At 46.2% G+C, this 26,743-nt stretch overlaps 3 protein-coding genes across 9 annotated transcripts; 1 reads left to right on the forward strand and 2 right to left on the reverse strand.

Annotated features, from left to right (window-relative positions):
• Positions 1-343: 343 nt before the first annotated feature.
• Positions 344-3,727, reverse strand: LOC131673698 (NEDD4 family-interacting protein 1-like). Of its 3 annotated transcripts, XR_009302736.1 has the most exons (7): positions 3,319-3,723; positions 2,272-2,427; positions 2,049-2,198; positions 1,827-1,950; positions 1,532-1,717; positions 1,151-1,449; positions 348-1,068 (listed from the first exon to the last, which is right to left on the reverse strand). XR_009302736.1 is itself a non-coding variant. In XM_058951908.1 (6 exons), the coding sequence occupies exons 1-6, from the start codon at positions 3,430-3,432 to the stop codon at positions 1,346-1,348; spliced, it is 831 nt and encodes a 276-aa protein (XP_058807891.1). In that variant the 5' UTR covers positions 3,433-3,727; the 3' UTR covers positions 344-1,345. The 3 variants fall into 3 exon arrangements, 2 of the variants coding, with proteins under 2 accessions (XP_058807891.1, XP_058807890.1); XM_058951908.1 differs by having other exon boundaries at positions 344-1,449; positions 2,275-2,427; positions 3,319-3,727; XM_058951907.1 differs by having other exon boundaries at positions 347-1,449.
• Positions 3,728-4,786: 1,059 nt separating this feature from the next.
• Positions 4,787-26,231, forward strand: LOC131673705 (cytokine-like nuclear factor N-PAC). 2 transcript variants are annotated; one of them, XM_058951917.1, is made up of 10 exons: positions 4,787-4,959; positions 5,146-5,182; positions 5,764-5,852; positions 5,927-6,053; positions 6,124-6,225; positions 6,437-6,643; positions 6,837-7,010; positions 23,637-23,747; positions 23,821-24,265; positions 24,330-26,231. In XM_058951917.1, exons 1-10 carry the CDS (start codon positions 4,925-4,927, stop codon positions 24,527-24,529), a joined length of 1,527 nt encoding a protein of 508 aa, XP_058807900.1. In that variant the 5' UTR covers positions 4,787-4,924; the 3' UTR covers positions 24,530-26,231. The 2 variants fall into 2 exon arrangements, with proteins under 2 accessions (XP_058807900.1, XP_058807901.1); XM_058951918.1 differs by having other exon boundaries at positions 4,788-4,959; positions 6,461-6,643.
• On the reverse strand, positions 9,143-19,507 carry LOC131673704 (leucine-rich repeat and immunoglobulin-like domain-containing nogo receptor-interacting protein 3). Of its 4 annotated transcripts, XM_058951916.1 has the most exons (4): positions 14,374-15,019; positions 11,891-13,713; positions 11,524-11,806; positions 9,146-11,454 (listed from the first exon to the last, which is right to left on the reverse strand). In XM_058951916.1, exons 2-4 carry the CDS (start codon positions 13,702-13,704, stop codon positions 10,774-10,776), a joined length of 2,778 nt encoding a protein of 925 aa, XP_058807899.1. In that variant the 5' UTR covers positions 13,705-13,713; positions 14,374-15,019; the 3' UTR covers positions 9,146-10,773. The 4 variants fall into 4 exon arrangements, with proteins under 4 accessions (XP_058807898.1, XP_058807897.1, XP_058807895.1 ...); XM_058951915.1 differs by lacking the exon at positions 14,374-15,019 and adding an exon at positions 19,371-19,507 and having other exon boundaries at positions 9,143-11,806; XM_058951914.1 differs by lacking the exon at positions 14,374-15,019 and adding an exon at positions 13,788-14,147 and having other exon boundaries at positions 9,143-11,806.
• Positions 26,232-26,743: the final 512 nt, after the last annotated feature.

Consider the following 26,743-nt stretch of genomic DNA (forward strand, 5'->3'; position numbering starts at 1 on the left):
ATTTTGAGTAAGAAAATTCAAAAGAATAACAATAAAAAAAAAGTTAGGTCTCACCGAGATTTGAACTCGGATCGCTGGATTTAGAGTCCAGAGTGCTAACCATTACACCATGGAACCTTGAACCTCATTATTGTATATGCATTCAAAAAGTTCAGCTTCTCAATTAGAACTATAAAAAATGAACTCATAAAAAAATATGAATTTTTCTAAGAAGCTACTCAATTGGCATTCATTGATAATAATACTTGCTATAATTTAGAAAGAATTTTTTCAGGAATAAATTTTTAGGTAGCCTAGGTCATAATGACTGGATTGAAGGTGGCTAATGGAACAAACAGTATCAAGTAGTAAACACTTCTTTTATTTTATTTACATAAATAATTTCCACCTCACAATTTGAAAGACATAAATATTGTAAAATCAATGTTTACAATTTCGAAACAAGAAAAGTGCCTGTGTTAAATTAATATTTTCAAATCAGGCATCTTTTTCTTAAATGCTAGTGATTTTTGACAAAAATCTTTCTTTTTTATTCTTAGAGAAAATATCGATAATTATAGTAAGAACGGTAGCGATTAAAATCTTTTTTCTTAAACCTATTATAATTTAATTTATTAAAATAATACACAGTAATAAAAATAATATTCTTACAACCTTAAAATTGTCTGTATACTTTTTTTATAAATAAAAATAATGACTTACAAATGAGCGATTCAGCATTATTATTGGTTTCTTCTTTATTATTTTATGCCTTTATTAGTGTTGAACGTATGTATATTTGTTCAATATAATCAAGTTCTAAAAGCTCCATGATCACTTATTCTGTTCTCATTTACATATTTTATTCTTTATATTTAATAAATATCACTAACGCCCTCTTGCACATTCAGATTCGTCCTTTTTATTTTCAAATATCACTAAAAGGCTTCGTGTAATAACGAAAATTAATACTCGCACTGGAATAACAGTTGACAACCATTGCTCTTGATATTTCTTTAATACAGCTGTGGCAAGATATTCTTACAACGTATCAGCTGCAGATTTCAATATTTATATTTAAGAATATTCCTTGTAACAAAAAGATAAATGTGATTATTTCCTTGTAAAAATTGTCAGAGTTTCTTTTTAAACTATGATGCAAGGATCATACTTTTCAAAACTGACGTGTACTTCTTATTTTTCTTTATCGTACATAATCTCTATAAATAACATGAAATCTAGGATCCTTGAAGCGGTTAATGTGTAGGGATATGGCAAATATCTTTACACGCCTGAATTATGCTTGTCTTACTTAAAAATTTTCTTATTTAAAACAGAAAGTTACTTCGTCATTTAAACGTTATGTTCAATAGTAGAAAAGTAAGCGCTCCTGAGCGCTTCCAGACAAAAGCCGCCAGCCTCGTTTGATATTCAAATACTGAATGATAGCGCGAACACAGATCAACATACCTACAAAAATCACGTGAGAAATTTTTATAAATATTATTTAGCTTCTCAAAGTAAAATAAATTCTAACAACATTGAAATTTACCAAATGCCATAATTAGCCACCACAGCCAAGAATTCTCGCGGGATGCCAAGTCTGTTGAGTGCTTGACGATTAAGGTCCATTTAGTCAATGATAAACCAAATCCAGATAGTGCTCCATATCGAGAAGCTATAGTGTGACAGAAGCACATCAGCAGCAAAAAGCCAATCCAGTTAAACAGGAATGCAACTAAAATTATATTATATATTAGAAATTTATATTATTCCATACAAACATAAAGAATCGTTTCTGAAATAAAACAAAAAAATCAAAGCTTTACGAAAATTGTTAAACCTACCTAAAAAGGCAGTAAAAAACATAAAATCTGTACCAAGCATTGTACTTTCTGGATCTCCTTCAACCCCATCTGTATCTATAGTCAGAATCGTCAAAGGTTGTTGTGGTGCTCTGACAACTCCAGGCTATTTATTATGCAATGTCAAGGTAATTGATCAATTTGAGAAACATAACAGTAGATTAAATAAATATATTAAAGAATTTTATTGAAACATTAACCTACCAAGTGTATCTGTGGATGAATTTGTGGTATTGGCTCTCCTTGAAGGGTCTTTTCTCGCTGTACTTCTTCATAACTTGGCAATTTGGTAGCAACCTCATAAGGAGGAGGTGCAGAAAAATCTGGTTTTGGAGGAGGGATTTCCTCAGTTGTCTGAAAAGTATGTATTAAATTGAATACAATGATAAATTCAACTGAAATATTTTCCCTCCTCAAAATAGCTCACAACATTAGTCAAAATAGCAATTTGGGCCCTCGAAGATACTTGGGCTTCTTGTGTTATTTCTTCATGTTGATCTATGGTGGTGTTCTGTCTAGTCCCAGAAGCTATAGAATGAACTACTGATTGACTTGTCTCAGCATCTGCTACTGAGGCTTGTGCCTGTTGATAAGCCATTTGACGAATATAATTAGAACTGGATATCATGTCAGATAAATAAGATAAGCAAAGATAGCATCTACTAACATTATTTTAGCTCATACACTCTAGCTCAATTAAAAGTTTTAATATATCTTATTTTACAAAGTTGTTTCTTTTTAGAAATGTGTCACACAGCTAAATAAAGTTATATAGAATAAATTAACATGACATTTTTTTAAAATTATCTCACTTATATAAAGAAATTCAGATCATTAAATATATTACATTGATTATAAATTTATGTGAAGTAAATCTGTTTAAAAGTTATACAGATTTTGATGCAATTGAACTATCAATTGTATTTAAATAATACCTATGAATTCAATATGTACTGCAGATTTTATGCTAATGAATACTCAATGAATTATTAAGCAAAATTCTATAAAAAACTCAACTGGAAAAGCAGTTATCGTGAAACTGCCATAATTGATATTGAAGCTATGTAAAAGTTGAGTTAATGACAACAATATTGATTCTTCAGCTTTTTATATTTGCAATAATAAAGCAATGTTACTAAAGTCAGGTATTATGAGTATGAAATGAAAAAAAAATGTTGGTCAACACAGTTACAACAAATTTATTCACAGAATTACACCAAGTATTCTGCATTGAAAAAAAAAGTATACGTTAAACTATCACGATTCAGCCGAGTAGAAAATTATAAACTGAAGAGAGAATAGGTATACGCACTCTTATACACACATATATACACATTTAACAAGTTAACTGCGACAAAAAATGGCAGGAAATTGAAAAACGTGAGTATGAAGGTGCTTATACACAGGTCATACTAGTGGTTTTACCGGATGCACGATTCGAATAAAAATGCGACAAAACCAACATAATAAATACCATATTGGAGTGGATGTCGTCGTCCATACGTGCTGCGATAGAGTTAAGTCCGTGATCCTGTCTGATTTGCGATTGATAAGCGGTGTATGTTGTCGGTCGTCCGTATCGGATCATAACACTCAAGATTTGTTATTATTCTTTAGAGCTACTCGTTGCCTAAGTAGCTTATCTAAACACGTCCGATTTAACGGCGAGCGCTGCGTTATACTCTTACTCCGTACATCATCGCACGTAAGTATAATTCACTTGCGAATCAGGCGAATGAAAACTCTCTCGTCGTTCGTCTCCGTCTTCCTCCTCGTACACTTCGAGGCAGTTCTCTCTCTCTCTTTTTCTCTCGTTCAGCGCTCTCTCTCTCTCTCTCTTTCTCTCTTTCGTTTGCACTCTCACACAGGCGCACAAGCAAGCGCAGAGAGAAGCGCAAAAAAGCTACCTACAATCGATGAGCAGTCACTTGGCGTATTTGTGTGTGAGATACATTTCGTATAGATGTACACATACTACATATGATATAGAGTTGACCGTGCCTCAGCAAGCAGTCTCGGGTCTTCTTATAGTACAGAAATGAATATGTGTGTACAAGGTTAATTTTTATTATTTAAAATCCTTCACTCGATTTCTTTTTCTCGCTATACCTTCATCAATTATTAAATTGGTTAAGAATAAAGTACTTACAAAAAAGTAAAATCTTTCATGGGTTTATTTTAAATAACAACAATTAAAAAATATTAACATATTAACAAATAATTATTAAAAAATATATTCCAATATATTCCACGGAATACAAATTATAACAAATATTCCAAATTAAATAATCGAAATATTTCTATAAACAAATATTTTATAATTTACAAATTTATTTATTTACCGTTGCATTAGATGTTCTGCATCGTAGAGCATTCAATTTTAAACGGGTAGTTCCGGCATCAAGTTCTAACCAATGAGAGGCTGTGTGATAATCTTCCTAGCTATCGCATTGGATAAAGCTCAACTTGTTGACTTATAAAACCGGAAATAAAACTCAAAAATCTTGGTATTCTATAGATAGCAGTAGACAGATATCTCTAATATGTAGCTAACCGAATGCTAAAAAATTCAAAACAAAGACATGTAGCTTGTTTTGTATTCGTGAAAGAGAAACGCTGGAAAATATTCAAAAAATATTGTGAAGCCAACCATACAATTGTTCAAAAATCAACTCAGTGTAAGTAACACGTGCATACGAATATCGCTAAAAACTTAAATTAATGATTTTAAAAAGAAAATTTATATGCCAAAAGTGCAGATTAGCTTAATCATGCTCAGATTAATTGACTCTATGCGAAAAAAAATATAGGTAATGATGCTTATTGTAGAATGCGCCTAAGAATTGGTGACATTTAACGACGAGCGCAGTCATAGAGAGAAGATGGCCGCGTGGCGCGATGCGTTCGACTAACGTAGTAGCGGCAAAGGACGCGCGGCGGCATAACTGCTGATCTGCAGTTACAAGAAACTCCAGTCAGTCGCTTGCCGAACGTCCCTCGAGGCGGAGCTGTATTTTTTGTGTGAAATCATTAAGCCGATATTCTGCAACTTATCGTCAACTCAAGTTAACGAAGCGACGATGACTGAACAATTTAAACTCGGAGATCTGGTCTGGTACGTATTTACAAGACGAAAATGCAGTCTAATTATCGGGATGTAACGTGGGGAAAACCAAAGCAAGCACCAAGCTTGTTGCAGCAATCGCGCGTTGCCCACTCGCTTCACCGAATTAACATAACCTAAGCCCAGCACGCTCGGCAATTTTCAAACTGACGCTATACCTGTCTCATTCTGTTGCAGGGCTAAGATGAAGGGATTCTCACCATGGCCAGGCCGGGTAAGTTTGAGTGCTTTCTTATCAGTATGTTTATCCTTCAATAATCCGTTGCAAGCTGCACTCAGCTGGCTCCCGCGCTTTTCTTCTACTCCCCACCTAATATTTTAATATCATAATTACGCCTGATATTACTTGTTAATTTCGATTTCGAATCGTTTGAAATCTATTTCTTTAAGCTGCTGAGTGTTTTCACCGCGTTCGATGCTCTATCTATCATTGTTTTGATCAGCAACCCACGGGCTCCTAACCTGGAATTCAGCTGTCAAATTGCCCGCTTTAATCTGTTGTCAAATTAATTCAAAGTCCAACTTCATTTATTAGCTGTACTACAAAGCTCAGTATATTACGATTTTTACTTTCGCAATAATTTTGTTATTTAGGTCGGTTAAAAAGGTGATTGATAACCAACCGATGCATTGTTTGAATTTTGTTCTTTACATTTTTTTTGTCAAATGAAGCCTCTCGTTAATTTTTTTACACTAATTGTATAATTGTAAACTGTATTGATTTTGGACATTTTCTGAAATATTCAAACTATTTATCTTTAAAATTAGTTTATACTTTGTGAATTTGTATTGAAGGTGTCAAATCCTATAAAGGATATGAAAAAACCAAACAATCCAAAGAAGGGGTCAGTCCATTGTATATATTTCTTTGGAACAAACAACTAGTGAGTCATTTATTATATGAATTATTGAATTATTACAAAGCTTGAGACAATTATTTAATAAAAACAATTTTTAGTGGATGGATTGATGAAATTAACATGAATCATTATCAAGATCATAAAGAGACTTGTTTGAAACTTTGTAGAACTGCAGCATTCAAAGAAGCGTGTAAAGCTATTGAAAAATTTATTGCTGATGGAGAGGTGTGTTCCTATATTTACTTATATTCATATTATATAGTGTCATACAAATATATAATCAAATATTTTGTAGGTCTTTGAAGATGAATTGGACTCTGACTCTCTATTTGATAAATTAAAAGAAGAAAGCAACACTTCAATTGAAAAAAAGACTCCAAAGATAAAACCAAAAAAGGTAATTTATATTAAAAAATTTTAAATTACTACATACTCAAACGTTTATCAAGTCATAACTACTATCATTTTTGAAAATAAATTGCTTTAATTACTTGTAAAATTACATCTTACATTATGCATGAGAGCACTGAATCATTTATTTATAACATAATAAATTATAGTAACAACACTTATAACACAGCTTCACACAATTTTTTTTTTTATTTTAGTTAAAAACATACGTACCTTTGCAGGAAACTCCAAAAGTAAAAAGGGAAAGTATTGGTAGTGAACGGCGCCCAGCTAAAAAACAAAGAACAGACTCTAATGCCAGTAGCAACAATCGACTTGGTAGTTTGAGTCCTGCTCTGAACCACTCCACACCTTTAAGGAAAAGTGGTTCTCTTTTAGATCGACCTGCAAATGTTACTAGACCTGTGAGTATTTTAGTACTTCTCATGTGTAGAATATTAAAGTAGAGTACATTTGCTTTTATTTTAGATAAGTTCTTTAATACTACATAAAATTTGTTATTAATTGTTATATTTTAAGTGAACTTTCAACATTCTTTTAGTTTACAAATATTACTTATGTGAGTAGCTATTGTTGAATATAGAAAATTGTTCACAGGCGACTCCCCCATTGGATGTTGAAACACTTTCTCAAACTCTAAAGGACAAAAATATTTGCGCTTCTAGCTTAAAGTTTGGTTTTCTTGGACTTGGCATTATGGGCAGTGGAATTGTTAAAAATCTCCTGAATAGTGGCCACAAAGTCGTTGTTTGGAACAGAACACAAACAAAGGTATGTAGAATCGCATTATGATTTTTTTTTTCTTTCAGAAAAATTTGGACCCTCGATTTTTTTTGTGTAAATAATTTTAAAAAAAATTACTAAGTGGAGTCGCGTTTTTATTTTATAAATTTTCTGTGATTATTTTTTTGGTGATTGGCATGAATATTGGTTTCCACTCTATCAAAAGTCAATTTGCGGGCATATCTTACGAAAATAATTGAGTCTTGAGTTGAATAATAATAAAGTTTACAAACTTTCTTCATTGATGTTCAATACTTCTGCACATGTAGATGACTAAAGTAACAACTTGAGAGTATGCATGCTAAATTTGGGTTAAGACATTATTAATTAAAACATGAACAAGTATGAACATATTCGATTTTATTATTTATGTGGTGATACAGAAATATGTCGTTGTCATCAAAGCACAATTATTTGACAATTTTTGTTTTTATATGACAACGTAACCGGGCTATCATAAAAAGTAATTATTTCACCATTTCAATTCATTCTTGTCTATTTGATGTTAAAAAAAAATAAATAAGTGAAAGAGAAAGCCATGTTATACTTTTAGAGTAAATTTCACGTTATTCAATTATTTTATCAGCATAATTTTTTATGAGATTCAAGAACCAATTTACGACAACTAATGGAATTCAAAATTGTTTCTCATTTTTATACTGTTCCAAAATAATATAACCATAGAACATGTGTTTTTAACACAAAAGATATTTTAGTTAAAATGTTGAAACATTTATTGAACTCATACGAGAAAAATTTCTATAAATCGTTACGCAGAGCTACCAGTTACGCTTATTATCAATAACAAATATTGAAATGGTGAAATATTCATTTTAACACAAACTAATTTACGTAATTATTGAAAATGTTTTTTATTTATTATTTATGATGAACTAAATTTAGGATAAGAGGCATATATACTCATAAAATAAAATTATGTAAATAAAATCCAACAAACTATCGATTGCATCGAAAAATGAACGACCGCCTGTAAAATTATGAATCTGGAGCAACCGACATAACTGGTTACGTTAATTTCGGTCTTTTTTATGTGTTTTCAAGATTTGAATGAAATATGTCTGATTTTTAAATAGCTTATCATAATATTTTATTTGAATCTCGAAATACACATAAATCAAAATTACAAAAATGAATGCAAGCGGTTATGCTGGAAAAATATATAGTTAATGATTTTAATGTCTTTAAAAACAAATATGTATGAGTTTTGATATACGTCTGATACTAACGAGATGTTACTTCTATTTTGCAATTTTTTGGACACTTGCTAACGCAATATTTAACAGCGCACATTCTTTAAAGACACTTGTACATACCATAACTGGTTTTTTCAACTATTATTTACCAGATCTTCAAGTTATTTCGCATGACCGAGGTTGCCGAATTCCTTCAAGTTTCATCAAATTTTTTTTAAACTACATATTACGTTTTTTTTTTATTAAAAGTGTCATAGAGAATATGATGATTATTGAACGAGATTCGGTATTAAAAAAGAATGCGATTCATTCTCAGATAAAGGCAATTTCGTGTATAAGATAAACATAGAAATAGTACCAGTTAATTTTGTTAAAGAAAATATTATAAATTACTGAAAGAATTTTATTACTAATTAGTTCGCTGGTAAACATAAAAATTGTCGAGAGTAAATTTTGACGTGATCTACAAATTGAAAACTGAAGATAAAATGAATTAATAGGAAATATTGTAAAAAGGCATTCTCAAGAAATAGAATTTCGGCAGTTTAGAGTCACGCGTGTTTAATATTTACATTTGAGAATGGAACTGTTCTTACTTCTCGCATAGTAATAGGGCGTATAAAAATATATATGCAACATGAGGGAAGCCTAAGTACAAGTCTTGCCTGTCACCTTTTAAAATGCTCACTTTGTTTTCGATGTAGTTATTTATTATTTAGTACATTTTTTTTATCGTTCATTTCTGTGTTTATATCTTTTATTTCACTATTTGTTATTACCGTTTCCTCGTAATTTTACGTTCACTTCGACACTTCTTGACAAATCTTCATAACAAGTGGAAAACTATTTGCAACTTTCAAAAAAATATTATACTATTTTGATAATTAAAAAAACAAACTAAATGGAAAACAGTTCTCTTTTGTTAGTCTTACAAATGTACAACAGACTTATTCGAGCTTGATTAAAAGAAAGTTGATTAAAACAAATAGAAGTAACAGATTGAAAATCACAGATAATTTCTAAAATTATGAAAAACGACTAAAAAGAAACGGAAAGGATCAATGGGACGAGCAGTAAGCTTTTACTCATCGTCCCTTATTTGATCGAATTCAAGAGTAGAGTAGAATATGATTGACGCTACTCCAAGTCGAAATACCATTAAGGATAACTTTCCGACTGTAATAGAGTACGAATTGACGAAGTATATAATTTATACCAGTAGTATATAGCTACGTATTATTTCATCAAAGACATGCTTATCTGACGAATAAAACAGTGACGGTTTATTTTCAATAATAGACCTTTTATTATCATCAAAGTTGGTTATATGTATGTGTATATATGGTTGCATCGAAGAGTAACGACAAAGTCAATAATAATAACGATCGCAGATAACAGCGACGTCGCAATAGTTTCACATCAATTTTTCGATTTTTTCCAATGAAAAGTAGCACTAACAGTCCAGTATGAACAAAAATAACCAACTGGCATGATCAACTAATTTAATTGATTATTTGTTTGTTTATTAAGTTGAATCGACCTTAAAAAGACCACGAATACGATAAATTGTTTAGCCTAATTAATCGTCTACCTTGCGAAAGTGAGAGCGAGAGACGTTTTTGTCTATTTGCAAATCCGATAAGTATTGATAAAAAGTTACAAAACAAACAAACAAAATCTAAAAATGTTACTCGCGAAGTTGCATACGATGCGTCGTGATTACGTAACACAACAAACGCGAAGTAAACGTGCCGACGTGCATCCACGTTGGACTTAGCAACCGTACAATATTTCGATAACGGTAGTGAGTGTGAGTGTATGTGTGTGTGTGCGCGCGCGCGCGCGCGTGTGTGCGTGTGTGTATATGTCTAAGACTGTACATTAAAACCTTCGCCGCGCGTGTAAAAGCTCGCGGCGGCAGGGAGGCGTCGACGACTTTGGTCGTTCAGTCTTTTGCGAGGCGACAGCACACTGGCACTCACTCAAGTCCGTCTCGGGCTTGTCCTTCAATCAGCGAGGTGTAGCGCAAGAGGCGCGAGTTCGGTGCCCCCGCGGCCCTCTCACTGTCTCAAGACCTAACTGAGCAGCAAGCTGCGTGACTGTGCGAAGAAAACTGAGCGGTAGCGATCGATGGAAATTGACACGTGCCATGGGGCTGGAATTTTTAGCGTCGATGCGAACAGCGGCGATCGCTTGCCGGCCTCGTCGCCGTCGTCGTCGTCGTCGCCGTCGCCGTCGACATAGTTTCCCTTTGAATCGTCGTGCTGACCAGCGCGAACAACATTTTGCACCATGCCTCCACGACGGACACGAAGAAAGAAAGTCACCGGCACAGAGTCGCGTCACTTGCACATAGCACCGTATATCGTCGCAGCGAACCCAGCGTTCAGGTACTTGGTCAATCTTCCGAGCAGGCATCCGTCGACCGCAGCGACGGCATTGACAACGAAACCACAAAGTCGTACGAGCGGCACAAAGACAGCGACGGCACTGACAACAAGAGCACGCAGCGCGAGGGAAGATCAAGATCGTCCGGGTCAGAGTCGGGTCTCGTGCGGCAGCTCCGGCAGACTGGCGCTGGGCACTAGCAGGCCGAGCACCTCTGGGGTGCCGCGCGTGTCGCCGGCCAGGGTCTCGGCGCTGACGCCGCGGAAGACGGACCGCTCGGCGCTGTCCAGGCTGGACGTGCTGGTGCCGTTGAACTCGTCGATGCGCTGCAGGAAGGCCGAGGGACCGATGCCGAGCGGCCTGGCGGGCCGGTCGTCGATGTAGTTGATCACCGGCACGCCCTCGAGGTTGGCCCCGACCAGATGCTCCACGTGCTGGCGCGGACTGCACGAGGACAGGCCACTGGGCGTGTAGTACTCGCTATTGACGTCGTCCAGGCTGGAGCTGTAGGCCGCGACGATGTCGTCGATCTTGGCCTTGAAGTAGCTGTCGACCTGAACGTCCAGCGGCGGCTCGTCTCCGTCCACCAGGTCCTTTGGGTCGAATACCACCGAGTCGGAGCGGCCGCAGGAGCCGCTGCGGCAGTTGTCCAGATAGAGGCTTGGCAGATTCTCCAGCACCTTGTTCAGCGTCTGCTGCTGGTACTTGTAGGACTCGCGCAGGCGCAGCACTTGGTGCGAGCTGAACTTGCGGATCTTGTTGCGCTGGAAGACGTAGTTCTCGCGCACCCAGTTCAGCTGGCTGGTCGAGTAGTCGCGCACGCGAGTCACCTGCACGACAGACAGCGGGTCGAGCGTGAGCGCCGAGTGGGCAGCACGGCGCGCGTGCTCGAGACTCACCTGGTTGTAGTACTGGTCGCGCAAGGTGGTGAGGTGGTTGGTGCCGTAGTCGCGGATGTCGCGTATGTGCTGCATCTGGCCCTCGTAGCTGTCCCTGATCCACTCGACCTGCTGGGCGCAGTTTTCCTTGATGCGCTGCACCTGCTGCGTGTAGTTCTCGCGCAGCCGCTCCAGCTGCATGCTCTTGTAATGCTCGATGTTGTCGAGCATCTGGTAGATCTGCTTGGCGCGCGGGGTCGCGCCGACGTGCCTGCAGCACAGGCACCACTTGGCGCAGCCGCACCTGCGCACGCAGCGGGCCTCGGTGTTAGCCGGACGGTCGGACGGTCGGGCGGTCGGCCGATCGGTTGGCCACTCGCTTACTCACCTGACGAACAGGCAGCGTAGCAACTGCACGAGCAGCGTGAGCAGCAGGAAGCCCGCGGCACTGGCCGCCCCCACGGCCAGGCTCACGAGGAAGATGTTGCGATAGGTGACGGGGTCGGCGCGCAAGCTGACGAAGCTGGTGAGGTTGGCGATGGGGTTGACGGCGAAGCACTTGTAGTCCCCCACGTCCTCGCGCAGCAGCCGACTGATATAGAGCGAGCCGTTCTCTAGCAGGCGCACACGGCCGTCGTCGGGTTCGGGCACCACGTCGGCCTCGAGCGGGAAGGCGTGGGCGCGCGGATGCTGCGCGAAGGCGTCGGGGAACGCGGGGTCGGGGCTCCAGTGGAAGACGCGCAGCCGCGGCGTCACCCAGGTCAGTGAGGGCAGCGGGTTGCCGGCGAACTCGCACTCGAGCAGCGCGGGCCCGCGCAGCCGCGCGCGCGTCGGCCCGGGCCGCGGTGCGCTCAGCCGCGGCGGCGTGCAGTTGAGATAGCGCAGCGCCTGGATCGTGTCCACCATGTCGGCCTCGTGGCCGCAGCGCAGCCCGCTGCCGAAGGCCGCGCGGTGCGCGTGCTCCTCGGCCCAGCGCACGAACCAAAACATGCGGCAGTCGCAGGCCCAGGGGTTGCCCTCCAGGTCCAGCTGGGCGAGCTCGCGCAGCCCCGCCAGACTCGGCGGCAGAAAGCTCAGCTGACTGCGGCGTAGGCTCAGTCGGCGGAGCCGCGGCGTGTCCTCCAGGATGTGCGGGCCCACCTCGCGCAGCGGCCCGTCGTCCATCTCCAGACTGCGCAGCTCGCCAAGGTGGCGCAGCGCGCCGTCGCGCAGCGCCTCGATGCGCGTGTCCGAGAGCATCAGGCTGTGCAGCCGCGGCGTGGCCGCCCAGAGACCCGGGGGCAGCTGCGCCAGGCCCGTGCGGCTCAGGTCCAGCCAACGCAGCGCGCCCAGGCCAGCGAGGCTGTGCGCGGCCAGGCCCGCGATCGGGTTGCCGGCCAGGCCCAGCCGCTCCAGCCGGCCCAACTCGGCGAAGAGGCCGCGCGGCAGCAGCTCGATGTCGTTGTCGGCCAGCTCGAGCTCGCGCAGCTCGCCCAGCGCCGAGAACAGCTGCGGCGGCAGCCGGCTCAGCCGGTTGCCGGACAGCCGCAGCTCGCGCAGCGCGCGGTTCGGCCGGAAGCTGTGGTCGGGCAACGAGACCAGCAAGTTGCGCGACAGGTCCAGGCGGCGCAGGCCGCGCGCCGCCTCGAAGGCCTGGAAGGCCAGCACCTCCAGCCGGTTATCGGCCAGCAGCAGCTCCTGGAGCCCGTCCATGCCCTGCAGCGCGCTGCGCGGCAGCACGCCCAGCAGGTTACCGGTCAGGTTGAGGCTGCGCAGCCGGCCGAGCGCCGGCCGGAAAGCCTCCGCGGGTAGCCGCCGCAGTCGGTTGTCACCGAGGTCCAGCAGCTCCAGCTGGCGCAGCGCCCCCAGGCTGTGCGCTTGCAGCTGCTCCAGGTCGCTCTCGCGCCAGCTCAGCTGTCGCAGTTGCGGCGCCGCGGCCAGGGCCGCGGCGCTCAGCGTCGCCGCCGGCGCCCGCACCCGCCGCAACGACAGTCGGCTCAGTCGCGGGCTCAGCGCCGGTGGCTCGCGCTCCCGGCAGTCCAGCCAGGCACCGTTCTGGTCGCACTCGCACCGCTCGGGACATGGCCAGCTCGATGGCGCGGAGCTGGCGCTGTCGGCGGTACCATTGTGGGCTGCCGAGGGGCAGAGGACGGCGAGGGCAGCGGCAAGGCTCCAGAGCGCGAGGCTTGGGCGGAGGGCAGCGACCCAGCGAGCCACCCCCATTCCGGACACCTGAAACAGAGCGTGCCCGCCGGTTGCCTTCGGTGTGCCGAGATGCCGCGCCCGCCTCTCGACGTCGGGCTAACCTCCAATCTCGCCCTCTAGTCCTCGGGGAGACCGAGCGCGCGCGCGCGCGTCCGAGCGCGTGCCTGCCGTCCGGGCGTGAATGCCAAGGCGGCGGCCAATCGATAGCGCCCCGCCGTGGCATCCTCTGCAGCCGGGACCCGTCCGAGTCGCGGACAAAGGGCCGCCGCGCTCGGGGAACCCGGCACATGCACCGCGCTCTAACGCTACGTCGACGCCATTGTTTATTATTCTGCTCGGGGCACTCAAGTGCATCAGCACGAAGCATCCGTAGACGCGGCAGACAGAGGCGCGCACGCACGGACTCGCTACTCCCACGCCGCCGAGTCGAGTAGGGAGAAACACGGTGCGCGCGCGTGTGCCTGTGTGTGTGTGCATGTGTGAGAAAGAGAGAGAGAGAGAGAGAGAGAGAGAGAGAGAGAGAGAGAGAGAGAGAGAGAGAGAGAGAGAGAGAGAGAGAGAGAGAGAGAGAGAGAGAGAGAGAGAGAGAGAGAGAGAGAGAGAGAGAGAGAGAGAGAGAGAGAGAGAGACAGACAGAAAGAAAGATACAGAAAGAGAGAAAAGGAGAAAGAGTGAGTGCACGCGTACCTAATTCGGGCTCGAGCTTCGCAGAGCGTTGCTCGGAGTTCATTGGCGAGTCGAGGAATTAGTGGATGACGGTGGCGAAGCTCCGTTCACGTTGACGCTGCTACCACTGCACGGCTCAGCTGCTACTCGCGTCCGCCATTATTGCCGAGCAGCATCAACAACTGTCTTTGGGCTCGCGCGCAATGCCAACGAGTCTACCATCGGTGTGTTCTCGACGCGCTAGCTGCTCTCGCGCGCGCGCTTCGTCCTTTCTCCGTTGTCTGCCAGTGCGCGCGAGTCTCGCTCGGCCGTTGTTTCACACGAGCAAGACAGCTACGTGCGTCCAACTGACACGCGGCCCATGCGCGTACTGCTGCCGTCGCGAGCGCCGACGGCCAGGCGGCGCACGCCGCCGACGAGCGCGATGCTTGGTTGGTCGGCCGCTCGCTCCCCACCGCTCTTACGCGCCCGTTCGCTCGTCCCTCCTGTGCGCTGGCTCTTTTCCCGTGGCTCGCTGGATCCCCTTTGCTCCCTTCTAACGGTTTTCCTTTTTCCCTTTCCGGAAGATCCTCGTTTTGCTGAACGCTGGCGGCTTCGGTTTTTCGATATTAACGACCTACTTCTCTTTGTGTTTCAGGTGAGTTTGGCAAGTGCAGGAACGCGTCGATTATCGCGTCAAGTCCGTAAGTAAATGAACTTATCCAATTCCTCGCAAGCAGCCCCGTTGGATAAATGTTTACGCGGAACTAGTTTGATCGGCCGCTCAGCTACATCGAGTAGCAGCCACAGCAGCAGCACGATTTTGAGCCTCTTTGATGCGGGAAGAGAGTTTGGGATAAGAATAGCCAGCGTGTGCGCGCTCTCGCGGAAGCGTCTCGGCAGGTCGCAAAGTCTTGATAGCAAATCGTGGCCCAAATCGCGCGCACGGACGTAAACATTTTCGCCGAAGTTGCGCCAACGCGCCTATAGCGAAATTCTGGGGACATTCCGTCGCCGAGGATTTCCATTCTGAAGCTGTTGCCGCGTGCATCCACTTTGTCGCGCCGCTTTCCTTTCGCCCCGTTCGCCCGTGGTCATTCATCGATTCAAGCCGCTGCGCTCACAGCTGATAGACAGAGACACCGCTCTATGTTTTTCCTTGCTTCCGTTCTTTCGGTCGCTCGTATACTTCGTCCGAGGAGCGTTTCTGCTACACGGGGAGTGAGCTAGCGAAGTCGCTATGACGAGTGCTCGCGCTCGCCTCTCATTCCCGTCGTGACGATTTGTCGGCGAGCCGCCCTCGGGCCGCCTCCTCGCCGGCCCGTATCCGACCTTTCCGACCGTAGCGTGCGCGCGCAACTCCGACAACCTCTCGCGGGAAAATTCGCGAACGTTCTGCTGAATTGAGCCCAGCCGAGTTGCCTTTCCGTGGTCGAGATCAAGCGGTTGCCGGCGCATGCCCGACAGCTCGCGCAAGAGCGGAATTGCGATAGCGCGCCCAGCCGACCGGAGTCACCTCGGGCCGGCCGCGCGTTTGCTTTGTTTTCCGCGAATAATCGCGGCAACTTGGCATTGCGTAACGCCCCGGTGGTTGCGCAACTGCGGATGGGCACGTTCGTTCGCCCGACGCGGCACTTTCGAGGTCTTGTCACTGGAAATTCGCGCTAGCCGACCCGTGCCGATCGCCCGCGCTCGAACAATTCCCAAAGCCCGAAGCTGCCCGAGGCGAGCCGACCCGCCGTTCGTCGTCGACGCGTTGTCGCGAATATCCCGCGGTTCGTCTGTTTGGGCATTAGGCGAGCGGACAGCGCGAGCGCCGCGGACCACACGCCGCGGCCGGTTACAGCCGGAAGGCGTGCATTTCGGAGACGGAGCCTCCAGACGAAACGAGCCGTGGAGTCGCTTGGACACTCGGTGTCGTCGTGTTCGTTGCCTCCTGCGAAAGGCACGTTCTTACCGAGCGAACGAGACGTCGTACCGCGGCCACTCGCTCCCATCGGCCTACTTGGCCGTGCCGTTAATTATTATTAATCAAGCCGAGACACGGCAGCGTTTCCAATTGAATTTTCATCGTCCTCGTTTCTGGCTGGCGTTTCGGCTCGGTCTGAGTTCCAGCGCCGCGCAGTACGTGCCCGGGTGCGGTGAGGTCACTTGGCTTCCCGAGCGAGCGCCTCGAGTGCTCCGTCGACGGGTGAATCCCAGAGGCGGCTCTTACGGAACGTCGATTGCGCGCGCCAGCGAGAGTTCGGAGCTTGAATTGGTGCCCGCGCTGCTTTCTCTCGCTCGACGTGGAAACGATGGTTTTACCTGCCGCCGTTCTCGCGATCGATTCCGGCTCCTCGCCATTTGCCAGCGCGAACAGGCTCGTCCGTTCTTTCGCGTGGCGGCGGCGGCGGCGGCACGTGACGCCCGACAGTCACACCCTTGTTTATCGCTACGAGGCATTGAGCTCGCCCGAGCAATCCCACCCCTCCCGCTTTTCACGTGTCTCTCTTGCTTATCACGCCCCGACCACTCGTTAACAGCTAATTGTGCCGCTGATTAATTGACAGCGCGAAGGAAGAACCGGCGTAGAGAGCAGATGTCCTTCGGATAACGGGGCTTTGGCCTAGCCTGTGAAGCACACGCGTCCTTGCGACTGTCTTTGTCGGAGGGCACGTGCGCCGAGGCGGCCGCCGCGAGTGTCGCACAAGGAAACGCGCTGCATACGCGGAAACGTGAATAGCACCTGTTGGCATTCGCGCTTTGCCGGGCTTTGTCGAGCCGCTGCAACTTGGACGCCGCGCCGCCTTGCAAGCCGGCCATTGAGAACAGCGAGCTGCTCGCGCATCGATCGGCCTTGCCAGTGCGGATTCACTCGAACGGATCCGAAAGTCGTCGCGAGGAGCGAACCGGCTAAAAGCTCGCCGCCACCGCGGGCGACATCGCGACGGCGCACTCTGAGAATGCAGTCCCTCGGACGCGCGAAAAGTTCTCGGGGAACAATGCGACATTCCCACTGCCCTTGGTCACGCTCGACTCACGAGGTGGTCGCGCTTTGTCGGCAATTAGCGAGCAAATAACGGCCAGGTGGGATAGGCCAAACTGCCTCGGTGCTCAACGCACCGACCAAAATGCAACCTGCGCCTGTCACACGACTGACTCGCCGCTTTGTCCCACGGGACCGTCGCGGTCAGGGTCGAACCGGCTGCGTCCGCTCTTTGGCCGCCTTTTGCCCTAATTTGGCACTCGAATCGGCTCCGCCAGAGTCGCATTACTCTCTGGCGCTGCAATCGAAAGTAACTTACTCACGCGATAAACCGCGCCAACGTAACTTTACTGTTCTGCGTCACGTGAGCCTTCTCGCGCAGATCATTCGAGGTCGTGTTTACGCTTCGGCTCTATGAATTACGTACACTCTCGACATACGATGTCGGGAAAAAGTGTCGCCTGAAGTCTCTCGGTAAGCTCCAAAGTCGCGGTCGGTCCAAGTATACCGGAGACTAGCTACCAACCAATACATCTGGCAGTGCTTTTCATTTCAAAGTTTTTCATGATTATTTTTATAATATGCATTCGAAAAAGCTATCAATACCCAATTCTTATATGACAACACAGTTCAAGCAAAAAAGGAACCTCGTGAAAAAGAGTTTTTTAGTCCACTTTTGATTATTGATTTAGATTAAATAATCGACATAAACACTATAGAAATTGTTTTTTCATCGTCATATAAGTTGTCATCTTCTTAGATATATTTCATCGATAAAAATTTTTTTCTCAAGTTGTACTTCTTCTTCATATTTTATGTATGACTTACATTACCTTATGTGTTTTAACACTCTGTCGAGGATAATTCTTTCATTACATAATTTCACTGGTATTTAAGTAATTAATTTATATTAAATTGTAATAATACTGCTCTGTCAACAGCTATACTGCTATTTTAATAGTTAAATTAAGTAAGCCTTTTTATTCGTCATCGAATAAATTCAGGAATCTAGTGATGTCAATTATTTATGTACCCTGAGGAGATGTTTGTGCGCGGGATAGTATAACGATCGACGCTCACTTTGCAAGCTGCTTCGGCCTTACACTACCCCGTACACAAATATCGCCTCAACCGTGTTGACCCTCGTCCCGGCCAAGGTAGGTAAATCTAATTATATGTCCACAAGCATTTCCTTATTTTTGTATATTTCAACTAATGTAAACTAGTGTAGGAATGTCCTTTAAGCGCAATTGCACATAAATTTGACATAAATTTTAAGACTTTAAAACGAAAATATTGTGAACTTTCAGTTGTCACCCATTTTCAACAGAACTCTGAACAATCTTCTTAATTTCTATTTATATTATGTTAATAATGGTCGGTTGATCTTTTCGAAGCGAATAAATGGATAAGACAGTGATAATTTGGCCAATATGTCAGAGTAATTCAATTTTTACAAAGAAATTTTATTGAAAGCAATGAAATGGGTATAAAAAATATACTCATTTTTATACTATATATTAGATAACATTTAATTGCAATAGAGAGGCGCAGTATTATTAGAAAAAATAATACATCATTCATCTATTTGTGAGGGTGTGAATCTATGTACTCATGACTATAGAGAACTAACACTAATGCGTACCTAGCATACCTCTGCAGCGTTCCACATGAATGTAGTTACGATAACAACAACAATTTATAATTAATTGTTTCGCTCACTCCAGCATACTTTTGCAGACAGCTCAGTGATAAACAAAACTATAACATTCATTTACGGTCTGCACAACCATAAATAAATACCTTGTTTTTTTTATAAAACTATTTTCATTTATATTCATTTTTGCACACCGTTAAATGCATTTCAAGTACGGCATTGTTCACTTGAATGAAACAGGCCTAACAAGTATTAACCTAATATAAAAAGAAATTAAGAAAATTATTCCAAGATCGAGTTCGTAAAGTTTTAGTCTCAAAGTGTATGTTGAATTTATAAATACTGTTCTGTTTAATAATAGATGAACAATACGAAAATAAGAAAATGCTCGCTAACATACGAAATTATGCATACCGCTACTACATTCCTGGATATATTTTGACAAACACAAAAAGACGAATGTAGCACTGAAAGTCAAAAAGGCATACTTGCCCAACTGAACTGTCAAAGTAGACAAGTCAAACTGACTCGCGAAAAGAAATGCGGCAACGTCGTACGACTCGGCAAAGTGCAAACTGAAAGCTCGCGAACCCGCGCTGCCGGGCATATTTATAAATATGACCGTCGATTTTCGCCTCGTCGCGTTAACCGATGCACTCACCCGCGGGCTTCTCATATCGGCTCGTCGAACGCTCAAAATCGCCCACCTCGTTGCGATTTTCCAGTCTGACGCGTAAACAATGGCAAAATAAAAGAGATTGCACGTGTCACTTTGTTGTCGGCTCCGCGAATCGTCGAATAAATGACGGCGGCGCAATTCTGTTGAATAACTTTCTGGGATTTCGACGAAGCAAGAACGGCATTTGACGAGTTTTTCCTTCTTCGGTTCGCAGTATTGGCAATGCTGCGGTATTTTTTCAACATCAGCAATTCCCTCGATTTTACATAAGGAGCTACAAAAATTTTCATTCGTTTAAAACACGTTTTGCCGTTCGGCGAGGAAAGAGCCGCGCGTCGCGTTGCTCAATTCTTTATCGCGCAAGTTAAGTGTGCGCGCGAAGTTTATTTCACGCGCGATCTCAAAACAAATTGATACCTCTCGTCGAGCGCTTACGGCGTAATCGAAACACATTTCGCGATAATCGGCTGCCGCTTGGAAGCCGTCGAGGCCGTGTGAAACGGCGCGTCGACGAGGCGATCGCGAGTCGCGCGACCAAGCGCTGATAGCGCGCGAGCTCGGATAAGACGACGCGGGCCTTTGACCTGTCATGGGAGAGCCACGTCCGACGGAAGCGACTGTCGCATGCGCGACGTTGAGCGCCGGAGCAGGGCGAAACTAAGAGGCTCGCGCTCGGGCTGGCAGCGGCGCGGCGATCAGCTGGGCCGCGCGCAGCGTTGCCGCGCGGAGCGCCGCTGCCAATCGATGGCGGGGCGGCAACGTCGCCGTCGCAGCGCGGCCGACCGACCGACCGACGAGTCGTCGCTGACCGACGTTCCCTCTCTTTCTCTCTCTCTCTCTCCGCGCGCCGCGATTATTTAACCGCTGGTTGGCCCACGGATTCGGAGCGTTCCTCGACTGCTCCCGGCCGTGTGCTCCGCCTCGGAGCTGGCCCGATCGCCGCCAAACCTGCCCGATTCGTCGCCCGCTTCGCGCGTCTCATTTTCACGGGCCAGCCGTCGCGAGCGCTGATCTTTAGCGCGCCTCGCGATCTACGACAGTCAAGTTCACGAGCGACCGACCAATCGATTACATTTTCTTTTGATCGACCCGTGACACCTTGTCTCTCTTTCGAATTGGACGCGTTTCATTCCGTGCCCCATCGACTCCGATTCACGCGGCCGCAGTAATCTTCCGCTATCATTTCGTTATCTTATCTTCTCGCTTGCGCCTCCAGCTGTCGTCTCCTCTTTCTCTCCTCGCGCTAACGCTATTACGTAGCGGTGCCGCATCCCGACTTGATATTGCCGAATGTTTTTGCTGGCTTTCCTTTCCTTCTCGACATGCAGAACCCACCGCCGCTGCGAATAATTCGAACGATTTTTCTTGTTTTCGTTGCTCGTATTCTCGAGGCGTCGACTAAACGAGCTCTGTAAGATCGGATAGATCGTAAATAATGGTCGAGGCGAATCGAAACTTATCGTTCGCACGGCCTCGTATTCGCATGAAAATGATTACGATGCATTTTGGAAGACGAACGAATCGATGAGAGACAAGAATGCAATAAATCAGTCGACCGTGTCGTAGGAACGAGTGCATTTGGAGGGAAACTGCTCGCAGGGTGGCCGCGACATTGCACCTTTCGCTCGACACTCGTCCGTTCCGAAAATAATCGCGCGCGATGGTTGGTCGCGTTGTATCGGCATTTTTCCGCGCGCGCCCGCTCGTTATTTATAGCAACCGCTGCAGAAACGCGCATCGCACGCCGCTGTTTTTAAAAATAAAAGCGAGGCGCGCGCGCGCGCGCTCGTCGCCGTTGGCGTCGCTCGGCGATAGGTCCGAGCGAAAGTGATCCACGTAAAAGTGACTTCCGAGCGCTTATGCAGGACCTTGCCACTCGGAGTAGAACGCATTCTCGAGGTTCTCGAATGTCGCGACGATTAATGGCAGCAGCGGGAATAGCAGCAGCTTGTTTAGCGCACCAACGTCGCTGACGTGTAATCGAAAATCCGCTTAGCAGCCGGGTTGCGCAAGCGAAATATTGACCTAAATACGACGGCGACCAACTGGTTAATTTTGTACCGGACGCCACTGCACGCCGACGAGTGTATAGAGCGCGATCTATTAGCTCGTCAACTGGCTGAAGGAGAGAGTCGCGCAGGAAGAGCGGCGCGAGCGACGGTCCGAGGGTTTCGCGGCTAATTTAAGCGATCGACTGGTACCTAAAATAGAAAGCGCACGCAAGACAGTTGGAGGGCAGCTAGCCACTGGATACCCGTTGGAAAGAGCTTCACGCGCTCGGACGCCCACTATTCGCCTCCGCACGTGCCAGTGACGGCGACGCGGCAACGCGCCCCCAAATTGATAGACACCTACGCAGGCTGTTCGCCTTCTCCGTCGTTGTCTTGTCTGCTTCGCCAACCAGCTGCGGCTAGTGGAGTTTCGCGCAGTCGACAGGTGGATCGCAAGCAGATGCGCGGCGGCGGAACTCCCGAGGAGCGCCGGGGACGCAGATCCACGAAGCCCTGCATTTTCGCGCGCGAACGTCCCTTCCGTGCCGCCAGCCTTCACGGCCGCGCCACTGGCTGCTCCGCTTTCGTTGTCGCCGTCCGCTGCTGGCTGATCGTCCCGACGAAGCGATCCCCGCTGGCTCGTAGCTCGCCACGGCCGTCGTCGGCGCTGCGGATCGATGCCACGTCGATAAATTCGTGCCGGTGAGGCCGAGCGGCGCTTATTACGGGAAGCGCCAGCGAGGCTCAAACGAGTCGCGACTCGAGCGATGTCCGTCGTGTTCGCCCACGGCGCGAAGCATGGCGCGCCGAGAAAAGCGCGGCTAGGTCGAAGGGCGAAGGCAGTGGCGTAGCCGCCTGCCTGGCTACTCGCAATAGGCCGGCCGGACTCGCCCGGTATCGATCAAACTCGCGCGCGCAAATGCGTCAACGGCCTACGCGTTCGGCTTTCGCGGTCGTCGCCGCCCCGGGTGGCTGGCTGGCCACCAGTCCCAGCGTCAAACGCGCAGTCGTCCCAATTGGCGGAGCGCGGCTCGCGCTCTCGACGCTCGGCGGGCTGCCTTCCGTTGCGTCGATCGGGTCCGATCTCGGTCTCGCTCTCTCTATCGGCTTATCGCACGACGATCATGATCTCCTGGTTGGACGCAGCTGTGGAGAAGTGGCAAAGAGTCGAGAGCCGCGCGTGACGCCAACCGTGGGCGGACCGAGCTGTACCGATCGCTCGACGGCGAGGAGGCGACGCGCCTCGCCGAGCCTCGGATTATCGAGCGATTGGGGCAGCCCGACGACCAGTGACGAGACACGCCTAGGCAGGAAGCGTTCGATGCGAATCGGACCGCGAGCCAGCGACCGGGCGGAGGCAGCGCGCGTGCTACGATGCGGCTAGCGACGCACTGTCGCCGAGCTCGCCGAAGCGCAGTGCGTTGCCCTTTGACGCACAGCTGCCCGTGCGAATTCAACTGGAAGCGTCGAGGCTCGTTCGCGGTGCCCCCACCGCCGTCTCCGCGCTGCTAGAGTTGCCGTTTCCTTTTGGCCTTGTTCGCGCCGGATAACTCCGACTGCCAAGCGTTGTCGAATTTGTACATCGCGACTTTGCCGTTGCCGTTGCGTTCGTTCGTTGCGTCGACGTTGCTGCTCGTCCGCGCGGCCACGTTCCCAGCGACTTCCTGGATGCGTGATCGCGCGGGCACGCAGGTCCAGCGAGAGCTGCGAGCTCCTCCGAAACTGCAGGAACAGCGGGCCAGGATGTGGGCGGCAGAGCCGTCGGTCGCGTTGCTCAGCCAGTCATGGCGGCGTTTGCTGATGTGGCCGTGGCTCGAGAAAGAGAGAGCACAGCTCGTGTCAACGACGCGAGCGTCATCTCGCGCGCGCGCTCGGTCGCTCGCCGCCGACAAGGCAGGCAGCGTCGAACGCGCGGCCGCGAGGTGGCGCCGACAGGCCGGTCACCGGCGCGCTCGGGCGACCCTCTTCGAATCGCCAAAGCTCTGACGCTCGACCCATTGCTCGTTCCAGTGCGCGGACTTCGTGAAGGCCGGAGCCGAGCAGGGCCTGACGCCGTCGGACGTGGTGGGCATGTCGGACATCACCTTCTCGTGCGTGGCCGACCCGCAGACCGCCAAGGAGGTAAGTGATCAGCGCCAGCCCGGTGGGCACGCTCGGGCGACGACGCGAGGCGTAACAACCTGCCTTGTTGAAGATGGTGTTCGGCAACTGTGGCGTGCTCACTGAGATCTCGCCGGATAAGGGCTACGTGGAGATGACGGGCATCGACGCGGAGACCTCGGAGGACATCGCCGAGGCGATCACGGCCAAAGGCGCGCGCTACCTGGAGGCCCAGGTGCAAGGCAGCAAGGTGCAGGCCGAGGAGGGCACTCTGGTCATCCTGGCGGCGGGCGACCGCCAACTGTTCGACAACTGCCACAGCTGCTTCGGAGCCATGGGCAAGAACACCTTCTACCTGGGCGAGGTGGGCAACGCCTCCAAGATGAACCTGGTGCTCCAGCTGCTGGCCGGTGTCACGCTCGCCGGACTCGCGGAGAGCATGGCCCTCGCCGATAGGGTCGGTCTGCAGCAGAAGGACGTGCTCGAGATCCTCGAGCTCACTTCGCTCTCCTGCCCAGCGATTCTCGACAAAGGCAGAGGTGAGTTCCGGGCGCGACGCTCCTCTTGTCGGCTTCGCTAACCGATTTGCCGTCTGTCCTCTAGCCATTATCGAGGGCGGCTTCCCCACGAGCCAGCCGCTCAGACACATGCAGAAGGACCTGCGGCTGTCGCTGATCATGAGCGACCAGCTGGAGCAGCCCAACCCGCTAGCCGCCGCGGCCAACGAGATTTACAAGCACGCCAAGCGTCTCGGCTACGGCCAGCACGACGTCTCGGCCGTCTACATTGGCGCCAGGTTCTGAACAATCCCGACACGCCTCCAACCGCCGCCTTTTTCATCACCAAGTTTCAATCGTCGACGTCGACGTGACTCTATGAACAGCTACTAATCTCGTCTCTTCTCTTTTGCCACGCATCATCACAACCGACCAACACACACGCCCACGCACACACGTAATTACACTTACACTGACTGTGCAATAAGAGAGATTATTAGGCTTTGATTTTTACGCTAACATGGCTTAGTTTTATTGAGTATCGTCCAACCATCGTTATTCATGCAATCTTTTCCTTTAATCTTCTTTTTCAACTCTCTCTCTCTCTTTATTTTTTATTTGACCGACCCCTTCCCTCTCTTTTCCCTCCTTCCATCCAGATTTTATGACAAACTATTATAAGTTCAAGATTTCATTTTGGTCTCTAACCATGGTTAACAATCTACTCAATTATATCTCAATCAAGTTTGAGCATGTTTATTCATGCTTACAATCAGTCAAACAAAGACAAGGGACGAAAAGCAGTTATTCACTTGATTAAACTTTATAATGTTATGTGTAACAAACATCATCATTGTATGCATTCACTTTTCCTTTTTATGCGACAAAGATCTCATTGCTCTTGGATCAATGTGCTTTTCCATACTGTATAGTATCAGGCTTATAATTTACTTGCAAAATTGATTACTTTCATAAATTTCTTATTAGCGATTGTCTAATGATTTCGAGTAATGTATCGATCATTTTAGAAAATTGACGTATTAAAAACAGATGAGTACTACTGTTCTCTCTGTTGTATCTTTAAAAATCATTAAAATAAAAATGATATTTTCTAACACTAACATCGTGTTACTTCAAGAGATACATTTTAATCTTATAAATGCAGAAAATGCAAAAAGAGGGTAAAATAAAAGTAAGCGAAATCTGCTAAAGCATCAAGCTGAAAATTGTTAGAAAGGGAATGAGTGAGTTTGTATTTTGCTGCGGCAGAGTTGAATTTTAATAATAGAAAAAAAAATTAAAAGGTGTAATATTCAAATATAAGTATATGAATACGATTGTTCTAAAATTGATTAATAAAATTTAGAAATAAAATTTTCATTTGCATCTTTTTAAAATATGACTTAACTTGCTCTTTAAACCGACGGTCGCAGATAAGATACCATTCAACAGTACAGAATATTAATGTCACATACTTGTAATTAAGACAATGTTATTTGTATACTAACTAATCCATTCTACTTCCACATTTTTGAGTTTTGGTTTGAAAGAGCAAGTTTTGTATCTGTATAAATATATGTGGAAAAAATCAGACCGCAAACTGGAAAATATACAGGAAATTGGGTATATGGTTATATATATACATAGCTGTAAAAGAATGAAAACTAAAATAGCGAAAAAAGGATGGTTATGAAAGTGTGTTGAAGATGAGAGTATAAAAACTCCTAGATTTTGTGGCGCATTATGCGTATGTTTTATGTCACAAGATTATTTTTTTTTTTAAATTAGATTATCTATTCAACTTATTTTAAATTTTATAATAAAAATAAAATTAAAGATACACAGTCTACGTATATATATATATAGGTATATAGAATAATTTCATATGTATATTTTCTTGTATTGATTACATAACTCGCAGAAAATATCTATGAACAAAAATATCATTTTATTTTTAGTTTAATAGGAAAATGAGTAGGATTCTAAAATTTTACATTTGGGTGTTACAATAAAGACTTTAAATGCTTTTATTTGTTGTTTCTGAACCTTTAGCCATTCATTCGTTTCTTCACTCGCTATAAAAATGATTCAAGCCATTTATCAACTTGTGTTTTACTATTGAGTAATTTTATGTCATAAAATTTTTTTTAAGATCGCGCTTTAGTCGCTTGGTAAAATTATGGAAAAAGACTAACTTTTAATTAGACGTAAATATTCGACAGCTGTAAAGAACAATGAGACCAAAATGGTCGTCATCAGCAAGGTCTTTGATGCTTTGCCGAGCCTGTCAGAAATAAAGCAAACTAATACTGCATAAAAATAATCTCTTGTTCCACGTAAGGTAGAAGAAAAGTATTAGTAACAATACAAATATCTTTGGCAATGTCGAGCGATCAAATGTGAAAAATTTGTTGATAACACTTGTCAGGTTGATTTGTTGAGCAAGGTGAAAAATTTGGTTATAAAGTACGCGACGTCGCTCAAAACATTTTGATGATTTACGATTGAAAGCATCAACGA

The sequence above is a fragment of the Phymastichus coffea genome, unplaced genomic scaffold (assembly GCF_024137745.1).
Source record: "Phymastichus coffea isolate CEN01 unplaced genomic scaffold, Cenicafe_Pcof_1.1 PCOF00191, whole genome shotgun sequence".
NCBI lineage: Eukaryota > Metazoa > Arthropoda > Insecta > Hymenoptera > Eulophidae > Phymastichus > Phymastichus coffea.

What these genes read in the sequence shown, in the direction of transcription:
- LOC131673698 (XM_058951907.1), bottom strand. Translation starts at nt 3,432, where the DNA reads ATGATCCGATACGGACGACCGACAACATACACCGCTTATCAATCGCAA. An exon ending in TTCATCCACAGATACACTTG is followed by an intron (nt 1,951 to 2,048) that starts GTAGGTTAATGT and finishes CATAATAAATAG; the next exon opens with CCTGGAGTTGTCAGAGCACC. An exon ending in GTGGCTAATTATGGCATTTG is followed by an intron (nt 1,450 to 1,531) that starts GTAAATTTCAAT and finishes TGATTTTTGTAG; the next exon opens with GTATGTTGATCTGTGTTCGC.
- LOC131673705 (XM_058951917.1), top strand. Translation starts at nt 4,925, where the DNA reads ATGACTGAACAATTTAAACTCGGAGATCTGGTCTG. An exon ending in CTGCAAATGTTACTAGACCT is followed by an intron (nt 6,644 to 6,836) that starts GTGAGTATTTTA and finishes AATTGTTCACAG; the next exon opens with GCGACTCCCCCATTGGATGT. An exon ending in GATTCTCGACAAAGGCAGAG is followed by an intron (nt 24,266 to 24,329) that starts GTGAGTTCCGGG and finishes TCTGTCCTCTAG; the next exon opens with CCATTATCGAGGGCGGCTTC.
- LOC131673704 (XM_058951915.1), bottom strand. Translation starts at nt 13,704, where the DNA reads ATGGGGGTGGCTCGCTGGGTCGCTGCCCTCCGCCCAAGCCTCGCGCTC. An exon ending in CTACGCTGCCTGTTCGTCAG is followed by an intron (nt 11,807 to 11,890) that starts GTGAGTAAGCGA and finishes CTGCGTGCGCAG; the next exon opens with GTGCGGCTGCGCCAAGTGGT.